This window comes from Rattus rattus, chromosome 18 (genome assembly GCF_011064425.1).
Source record: "Rattus rattus isolate New Zealand chromosome 18, Rrattus_CSIRO_v1, whole genome shotgun sequence".
In the NCBI taxonomy this organism is placed as follows: Eukaryota; Metazoa; Chordata; class Mammalia; order Rodentia; family Muridae; genus Rattus; species Rattus rattus.
The window spans coordinates 39,736,155-39,746,376 of NC_046171.1; the positions used below are offsets into that span (position 1 = coordinate 39,736,155).

The 10,222-nt window shown below is 44.9% G+C and overlaps 1 protein-coding gene across 1 annotated transcript; it reads right to left on the reverse strand.

Moving 5' to 3' along the window:
- Nucleotides 1–916: 916 nt before the first annotated feature.
- LOC116887527 (sodium-dependent glucose transporter 1B) lies at nt 917–8,826 on the reverse strand. The gene is made up of 4 exons (XM_032889157.1): nt 8,617–8,826; nt 6,525–6,693; nt 4,909–5,025; nt 917–2,477 (listed from the first exon to the last, which is right to left on the reverse strand). Exons 1-4 carry the CDS (start codon nt 8,764–8,766, stop codon nt 1,450–1,452), a joined length of 1,464 nt encoding a protein of 487 aa, XP_032745048.1. The 5' UTR covers nt 8,767–8,826; the 3' UTR covers nt 917–1,449.
- Nucleotides 8,827–10,222: the final 1,396 nt, after the last annotated feature.

Here is a 10,222-nt window from a genome sequence, read left to right on the forward strand (position 1 = left end):
ACCTGGAAAACAGATGTTTTTCCTGTTAAAAGCACAGGCTGGGACACAATGATGGTTGTAACTGTTCTGCCCGCTTGAGTTGCCTCTTAGAGGCATGCACTTTGACATGGACATGGGCCCACTGACTGGTTATAAGTCCTTTATGGGGATAGAACCTAACTGGAGGTTAGTCCTGTTGAATAAACATTTAGCAGAAGCTTCCTCAGCCGTCCTAAACTTCCATTGCGGTACAGAATTTCCTTCTTCACAGTTTCTCACACACCTGCTGAGAGTACACCTGACCTCATAGTTCCTAAGCACGTTTTTAAATGAATCTTTCATAGCATCAGTTTTACTACAAGTTTCTCCTGCATCAAAATTACTCTCTCCATAGCCTGTTGTTGTCTTCAATTCCAGAACGCAGGAGGCAGAGGCAGGAGTATCTCTGAGTTCCAGGACAGCCAGGGTTATAAGTGAAACCCTGCCTTAACAGACAGACAGACAGACAGAATACGGATGTCTGGTCATTTGCTCAGCAAAGGACTATCCCTTCTATATATCAATGATGCCTCCATACAGGTGCACCTCCCAACTTCTCAAATACAAATATCTTTTTACACACGCTACAAAATAATATATCTTCCAAACGGGAGCCTCATTACAAAATCCTACTGTATGAGAATACTTGTGTCATAAGCAAGAAGGCATAGTTAGTATCACAAAAGTTATATTTTATTATGCTGAGGGGTCATCACAAAACATTCACACACTAAAGTCCTAACTATGGCCCTAATCCTATCTCGCCTAGGCTGTTCACCTATGCAATATATCTTAGCTGAGGGTCAGGTCCAGTCTCTGATTTGAGGGTCAGCATCCTGGGGGAGACTCTCCAGCCCTAGGGGAGATCAAGGTGACCTCTCTCTCTGGATGTACAGAAGCAGCTTTGCTCTTGGTCTCTGCTTTTATATCATCCAGTGGGTGTCACGGGATTCTAGGACTGTGTCCGATTATCTTGAGTGAGTGGTCACTGGATTCTGACTATCAGATGCAGCCTTAGGGGTGGTCGGGATCCAGACTAAGCTAGTTTTACATGTCTAAAAGCATTTTTCACTATGCTCACTACAAGCCAGTACATTACAGAAGACTCTGGAAATTCCAGAACATGTCAAAACATTTTAGCAGCTCTATGTGAAAACTTTGATCTCTAGAAATTGCCCATACCCTGCTATGGCTCCACTTGGCCTGGCTTCCTCATGAGTAGCAACTATGTATTTATTAAACAATGTGTCTTCTCCAAATGTTTGGCCATTTTCTCCTGGCGTTTCACAAGGGAGTTGCCGCTGTTAACTGGAGAAGGCTCAGACATGGAGAGGCATGTGGGAATTGCCTTAGAGGTGTTGGCTGTGGTGTATCAAGTCAGAATATTTCTAGGGTTCTCTATTACAGAATTCCTTGTATTCTTCATTTCAACTACTTCAGAATACACTCCATTCCATTTCTCTGCATGTTTCCATTTATGCTGCTCAAAGCTTTCTCCTCCTCACTCTTCCTTCTTCCTTTGCGCTGGTGTTTCAGGGGTAAGGTGGCTAATTTATACATCACAGGAAATAAAACAGCTGTGAATATGGCTGAGCACAGACATGTGTACAGAACTACTGGCAGATCTGGGTAGTGTCCCTGAAGAATTCCGATCACTGCAGGAATCGCCATTTCTCCCAGGGCAGCACCAATGACAAAGAAGGCTGTTGATTTCCCAGTTAAGGTGGTATACTGCTCAATCCAGGAGATGCCGCTGGGAAACGTGGTTGCCATTGAGGCTCCATACACAGAAGACGCGATCCAGAGGCAAAGAGGGCTCTTGTCAAAAAGCACCAGAAAGAAAGATGAGGCCAGGCTACCGATGTTGCTCACCACAATCATGGTCCCAGGCTGTAAGCATGTCGCAAAGAAGATGGCCAGGCCCCTGCAGGCTGCGAAGGTCCCCCAGAAGATGGAGTTCAAGCCAGCTGCCTCGCTCTCTTCCATGCCAACGTGGGTGGTGGCGAAGGAGAATACGTAAGAGCCGTACGTGATCTCGGCTCCCACGTAGAAGAAGAAGAAGAGGAAGAGGAGGCATAGCAGGGCCCTGTGGTATTTAGCCCTTCGAACTTCCTGAGCAGATGCTGCGGTTTTTTTCTGCCTTGAGCGTTTCTTACAAAACAGACCGAACAGGAAGACAGAAACTACTAAAATATAGGTTCCGATGGACGCATATGCCCACAGCAGATTCATATCATCGGGTACCGCGAACACAGAGTCTGTGGCGGCTTCAGAGGATCGGTTCAGCATTAGAGGGTCAAAGTCGGACTCAGTGTGGTTCTGAGCAGATGCTGTGGTACCCCAGGCCAATTTAGCCAGCAGGGGAGCCAGAAAGGCACCCAAGGCGAAACTGAAGTGCAAGGCCTGCATATGTGGGGCTCCTTTGTCCCCCCAAAGGTCCAAAATGAGGACATTCGCACCTACAAGTTAAAGAAATAATCTGACAGTCACTTAGTAGAAACATTTTATTAGTGTCTCTATTAGGCAGTAGTTTTATGACATTCTAAGTTTATACCAGAACCTCTCTGTAATCAAGGAGCTGTAACCCACCACCACCAGAGGACTATGTTACATCTTACCTTCATATATGGAATTTATATGTTAGTAAACCATCACGCAAGCCAGATACATTGGAAACTTTATCATAGTGGTAATCTCACTGGGGAGTAATAGTGTGGTTTGAATAAGAATGGCCTCAATAGGTAATGTATTTACAAACACTTAGTCCTCAGTTGGTGGAACTGTTTGGAAAGGATGAGGAGGTGTTTCCCTGTTGGAGGAGTTGTGTCAAGGTGGGGGCGGGGAGGCCTTGAGGTTTCAAAAGCCAACATTAGGCCCAGGCCCAGTCCCTCTTGGGCCTGTTCTCTCTTTCTCCCTCCCTCTCTCTCTCTCACTCCCCCCTCCTCTTTCCCCTCTCTTTCCTCTCTCTCTAGGGATTGGAATGTAAAGCTCTCAGCTACTGTCCCAGTGCCTGTGAGCCACCACCTGTGAGCCACCCTGTTCCCTCCCATGGTGCTTATGAACTAATACTCTGGAGCTGTAAGCAAACTCCCTACTAAGTGCTTTCCTCTCTAAGTTGCCTTAGTCCTAGTATCTCTTCACAGCAGTGAAACAGCAGAATACTGATACATTTATTTGTAATTTTTGAGAGAGCCCTCATATATGCTATCCTGGCCATGAACTTGCCATGAGGCAGAAGATGATCTTGGATTTTTGATATTCCCATCAGTGTCACTTGAATACTGGGATTACAAGAATGTACCAGTCAGTTTATGCAATATTTGATAGACAAATGCTCTACCCAACTGACCCATATCCCCTGGTCCACGTGGAAATATACATGCAATAGTAAAACACTATCCAACAGCTGGAAAACTCCCAAAGCTTCAGTACTTCCAATTGGGTTCTAATTCCAATTGAAGAAAATATTTACTGAGGTCTAAACTAGACACTAAACACCTAGATGCCAGCCAGACTGCCCTAGAAGTTGGTTGTACTTGTTACAGGAAACAAAAACAATTTCCAGAACCATGCACTGCATAGTTTGAACACGCCAAAACCTCAGATACGTTGAGACAAGCATGCAGTTCTACACTGCAGCTTTTCATTCAAATGAACCCAGAAGTATAAACTATTTCCATGATCTAGCAAATACCTTTTCTTCTCATAGAAAAAGAAAGGCGGGCATAGAAAGCTGGGATTGGGAATAAAGGTCTACGTGTAATTTAGAAGGTCCTCAATGATAGGATGAAGCGTGAAGATTTTCTGCTGTAGAGAAAATAAAAACAACCAAGAAGAAAGGCAAGAATGTGGTGCCCACAGAGGCTCTCAAAGCCCAGAATCTGGGGTGCATTTTAAGCTGAATGGCTGCTTCTGTGCCATATAATAACCCTACCCTTGTATGGTGTTTAACTGAGAATGTCCTCCACAGTCTCCATGGTGCCTCAGATAGTGGCACTCTTTGCATAGGTGAAGACGTGGCCTCGTGGAGGAAGTCTACCACTGGAGGCAGGCTTTGAGAATATAAAAGCCTCCAGCCATTTCCAGTTCTCTCTGCTTTGTGCTTGTAGTTCAAGATGGGAGCCCTCATCTTCCTGCTCCTGCCATCATGCCTTTGCTCCCTTATCATGGCCTCCACCCCTCTGGAGCCATAAGTCCAACTCAACTCTTTCTCCTCTAAGTTGCTTTCTTCATAGTGATTTATCACACCAATTACAAAGTAACTAATACACCTCGTTTAGCCTACCAAGTCACTATTTTCTCTTATATGAAAGTGGTTAAACTCTATCCTTAAAGGAAAGCCTGCCCATTTGCATTATAATTTCCCACAGAAAGGGAAGTCCTTCCATGTTTGGCTAACCCAACAGTCTCTCATAAAGCAAAACTCATCAAATGCACTTCATAGTTAGGTGTTGGACAATTGGTGCCCTAATTGGCAAGGAGAAATAGTACTAAGGTATGATTTTTGAGGTGTTGAAGTGCTGAGTTGTGATTCTGAGGTGCTGAGGTGTGATTCTGAAAGGCTGAGATGTGATGCTGAGGTGCTAAGATGTGAGGCTAAGGTACTGAGGTGTGATTTTGAGGCGCTGAGGTGCCAAGGTGTGATGGTGAGGTACTGAGGTACTGAGGTGTGATTTTTGAGGCACTGAGGTGTGATTCTGAGGCCCTGGGGTGTGATTCTGAGGTGCTGGGGTGTGATTCTGAGGTGTGATTCTGAAGGGCTGAGATGTGCCGAGGTGTGAGGCAATGCTGTTTTCACAGCAAGACAAGTGGCACTCTGATTTCATACACTTTACCTTTCCTCATGGTGCTGTCCCTGATACTGGAGATGACGCTGAAAGGTTCACTAACCTGTATCCACAACACCAATTGAAGCACCAAACACAGACATCATGATAATCAGTAAAAACGCCTTCTTGCACAAAGGAATGAGATAAAACCCAACTGCAGTGGCCGACATTGACACACCTGAGGAAAGAGAATAAAGCCGTCTGGAGAACAAGTGTTTATGAAGGTCCGAAGTCAAAGGGACATCGGAGGAAATTCTAAAAATGAAAATTAACACTGAATTAAAGTTGATTGGTCTTGGGCTGGGCATATTGGTGCAATCACGGCACTTGGGAGACAGAAGTGGGTAGAACTCTAGGAGTTGAAGCCAACATGATCTACATAGATAGTTTTAGGCCAGCTGGGGCTACATGGTGAGATCTTGTCTCAAAAAACAAAGAACAAAAATAAATAAATAAATAAATAAATAAATAAAAAATAAATAAATAAATAAAATAAAAAAGGTAAAACCAAATCACAAGAACAAAAATTTTGAGCATCTGGGGCTGGAGAGATGGCTCAGTGGTTAAGAGCATGAACTGCTCTTCCAGAGGTCCTGAGTTCAAATCCCAGCAACCACATGGTGGCTCACAACCAGCCATAATGGGATCTGATGTCCTCCTCCTCTGGTGTGTCTGAAGACAGCTACAGTGTACTTATATATAATAAATAAAATCTTTAAAAAAAATTTTGAGCATCAGTAGGTGAGAGACATAGTGACTAGATGTGGTGGTTTAATCTAAAGTTTTTATAATATTTGTGGCCCGTAAAAATGTAAATTACTATGACTTGAATCCAATTCTATCATTGCAAATGATCAAATTAGAAATCGTAACAAAAGAAAAATTTTATAGTGTTTGAGCCGGTCCAAAAAGTATTAATTCAAAGAAGATTTTTATAAGGTAACAATGTAAAAATGCAAAAGCAAAACTCAATTATTATAACCGATTACAGGAAAACGTTACCAAATAAATTTATCTGTGGGATAAAAAGAAATGAAGTACCGAAAAAAAATCACCTTTCAACTCACTTTGGAAGGAATAATTATTACTTAAGTATCAGCAATAAATTATTAACCTTGCCTCCAAAGATGTTTTAGTATAGTAATCTAAATTGCTTTTAACCTTGCCAATCCATTGAAAATGGCATGCTAACAGTTCTGTCCTCTTTTCCAGGGTCAGGATCCAAGGGGAACAGTCTGTGCTCAGCTCTGACAAGGGCAACAGGACAGAAGTGCACCCTATATCACTTCCCTCCCATCCCCTGTCCCTTCATCTCCAAGCCCAAGTCCACAGAGCCTGGCCAGCTTCCCGGAATTTATTCCAATCCCCGTGGCCCCAGAAGCCCCGCCCCCCACCAGATAAGGAGAGCTTCGTGGTCAGACAGTGCACGTGCCTGGAGTGGAGCCTAAATCACAGTACAGGTCAGCATTGTGCAGGGTTGCCGACACTCACACCCACGACAGAGCTAATCAAGTTTCTAGAAGGTTCAGAATTGAGTCCCTCAAGCAAAGGCTACAGAAGCCCATCTGCCCAGGGGGGTTGCACACCGCTGTATCCATTGCCAACCATTCTGCAGTCTATGCTTTAAATATTTAGAGTAAATTGAAAATTCGTCAAAGAAAAGCAGTGTTTGCTTACCCAAAAGTAAAAACTGGTTCATATAGTCAAGGAGAACTCCACCAACCATAGTACCACATAAAAAACCAGAGGCGCGGCCCACAAAAATGATAGAGAGATCGCTGATGTTTCGGTTCACATTTCGTGCCAAATCTTGAAATGTAGGCCCAAGGAGAGCAGTGCTTATTCCCTGAAATTTAAAAAGAGAAGAGCTGTGAACTTACAGCCATTAAAGTTATGTTTATTTAAATGGTTGTCTTTTCCTTTATAGGAAACAGGAGGAGGATTACAGTGTAAGATAGGGGTCTCCTTTATTCAAACAGGAAAAATGTACAACCCTTTACCATCAGAATCGGATGCTCCTGTGAGTTTCTTCTACTCAACTTTTAAATGTTATTTGTTTGCCTTTGGTTGCAATTCTTTTTTAGATCTGGAAGAATACCTTAAAGGATTTTTCTGCCTTAATAGTTAAGATGTATCAAATTTATTTTTGAAATATTTTCTTTATTTTAAACCTCCATTTACGACTGTTATAGGAATTTAGATGTCAAAATTAAATTCTAAGACATTAACTTATTACTTATGTTGGTTAAGTCTTTAAAAGTAATACTTCTGACATACATGGATTTCTCTGAACTACACACATATAATACGCTGGAAATCAACTCTCTGAATATTTCTAATTCCATAGGCTTCTTTAATGAAAATCCAAAGCCACCAGGCAGGAGTGTAAACTCTCAGGCTTTTTAGGAAATATTTACATGTGCATATACAAAAAGGCTTTAGCAATAAAATGTTGCCTGTAGCATGAATGTGTTAGCAAGAACCAAGGGTTGAAGAGAAAATTCACTGGTGCCCTTAAGAAAATTGGACTGAGCGGGGGACCCCAAGGGAAGAGTTGGGGTAAGGACTGGAAGACTTGAAGGGGAGTGCAGCCCAATAGGAAGAACAACAAAATCAACCAACCAGAGCTTCCAGGGACTAAACCACCAAAGAGTACACATGGAGGGACCCATGACTCCAGCCGCAGATGTAGCAGAGGATTGATTGCCTTTCTGGTATCAATGGGAAGGAGGCCCTTGGTCCTGTGGGTGGTTGGGGGATGCTGGGGTGGTGAGGTGGGAGTGGATAGATGGGTGAGGGGCACCCTCATAGAGGCCAGGGCAAGGGGGGATGGGGATAGGATAGGGGGTTTGCAGAGGGGAAACCAGGAAGGGGACAACATTTGAAATGTAAACAAATAAAATAACCAATAAAAAACAAAAAAAAAAAAAAGAAAAGAAAAGCGTTTCTAAGTCATCTATATTTTGAGAGTAATTGACTATAACGCACTAACCTGCCCCAAACCAAATGTCCTCCCTACCTTAGCAGCATGAACCCAGGACTAAGGACTACAGGTGGTGGGCAGGCCTGCATCAAGCACCAGGTTCAATAAAAGAAGACAGGTTCTAGTCAAATTCCTTCACACATCTTAGGCTTTGGCAAACAGTGAAGGCCCTCCTACATCCAAGTGGCTGGAGGAGCAAGCCAGTTGTGGGTGATCCGCAATCCCAGAGACTGAGGCCAAAGCGCCACAAATTCAGCCGCAGTCTGGGCGACTTAGGGAGACAATGTCTGAAACTACTAAAACCTCAAAGACCAACATGGCTGCACCGGGCTACAAGCCGCCGGCCAGGAGACCCGCTCTTGACCACCTAACCTCTTACTAGAAAGTCATTTTCCTCTCAGGGCCCATTTTTCCGTTTGGAAAATTACCAGTTGGCAAAACTTGGTCAGGCCACCAGGAAGAGGCAAGGTGGAGTTTGACAGTTTAATAATTTGGAGCTTGCAGGAGTGGTTTGGATGAGAGCAGGTGAAGGCTCCGGTTCCCCCTCCTGTATCTCCTCCCACCGCACCCAGGCGACAATGAAAGTTTAAAGACGTCGGAAAACGCATTAAGGTAATCCGTCGGAGTTGAAAATAACCCTCCAAGATTAGAACCGTGTCCATTTTCTAAGTGGGGGAAACGGAGACCCAGGAAGATGAATGCGCCCGGACTCCCTCTGTGCAAACTTGGGGAGCAGGTCTGCATCTGGGGAGCCCCAGCCTGGAAGGGGGCAGCCTCGGCTCTCACCAGCCCCACGAAGGAGGCGTACAGGACCAGGGTGGTGAGCCAAAGTAGCACGCCCCGGGTTCTGCCGCCGCGCCCAGCTGCCTCCGGCTCCCTGTTGGTCGCTGGGACCTCCGGGTCCTGCAGGAGCCGCTGTCCAGTCGTCGGGGCCATGGCCCCGCGGAGCTCCAGTTCCAGCTCCAGCTTGGCGGCTCGGAAAGGCTCTGGACTCCCTCAACCTCTCCCAGTTGACTAAGACCTGGGCGCAGCCCGGCCCCGCCCCGCCGAGCCTCTCCCCACGCCGCCTCCCCGGCCGGTCCACGCGGTGCTCGCCCAGCCTGCACCTCTGCTGGGCTCCACAGGCGCGGGCGAGCGCAAAGGCAGCCTCACCACGGGGCCACAGAAGACGCCGCCGCGACCCAATGAAAAGCCCTGCTAGTCCCACAAGATGAGGTCGGTCCCCAGGGTTTCCTGCGGAGGGGAAGGAGCTTGGCCTTCATGAACCTCCCAAAGCCCTCCCTTGTCCTTCTTGCACTCCACAAACAATCCATGAAGCCCACGTGGAGCTTTCCTATGTGCTGATTAATCCTCACTGCTCAGGCTGCCACCCAGTCAGTCGCTAGCCACCGTACAACAACTCCAGAAACAAATCCAGGTTCAAAGCTGTGGTTTCTTACAATTCAGCACATGGTTCTGACAAAGCACAGTGTGTATCAGATGGTAAAGTTTTGCTAGCTGAGATCTTAGTGGCAAGGTCACTTAGTTCGGTCTTTATTCAACACCCCCACCGCGCCCCACCGCACCCCACCCCACCCCACCCACAGTGCCACTCCCTCTCCCTCCTTTTTCCACACCCTCTGAGCCTCCTAGACCACAAACTTTAGTCTCATCGTCCTGCCAAAACACCTCTCTCCATGTGTGGTCGCTAAGCCTTTCCAAATCACCCCAATGCTTACCTAAATGAGCTTTCGACTTTCACTTTATGACTTTCCTTCTTGTCCCTACTTCTTTGCAAAGACTCTCACAAATGCCACGGTTGATCTCCAAAGCCACGGAGTTGTTAATTTCGGGGAGAGGATGGCCTCTGGAACAGCTAAGTCATGACAACTAATATGATTTTAAAAATCAGAGTCATGAGCTCTGTTTGATGGCCCTATTACTTGAGTCAGACTGAGGGAGTCACTTGAAATCAGTTCATAACCTGTACAAATAACACGGTGAGAATTTGCCTCAAATGTATACATTCATACACACACACACATACACACATGTATAGTATATATGTACACATACATACACACTTATATACATATATATACATATGTATACACATATATAATATATATGTACACATATATACACATACATACACATATGTATACACACACATATATATGTATGTGTATATATGTGTGTGTGTATATATATATATCTTACCTGTAAGATAGAGTTTGAGATATAATTTCTATTTGGTTGAAAGAAGACATGTAAATAATTACTGTCTGCACGATTCAGCCTTCTAGGAAAAGCACTGTGAAGAAAGGACTATGGGGGTATGTAGAAAAGAGGAACTACTTCTATCTGGGAGGCTTGAAGACTCCACTGGAGAGATATGCCACTGGGATCTTGG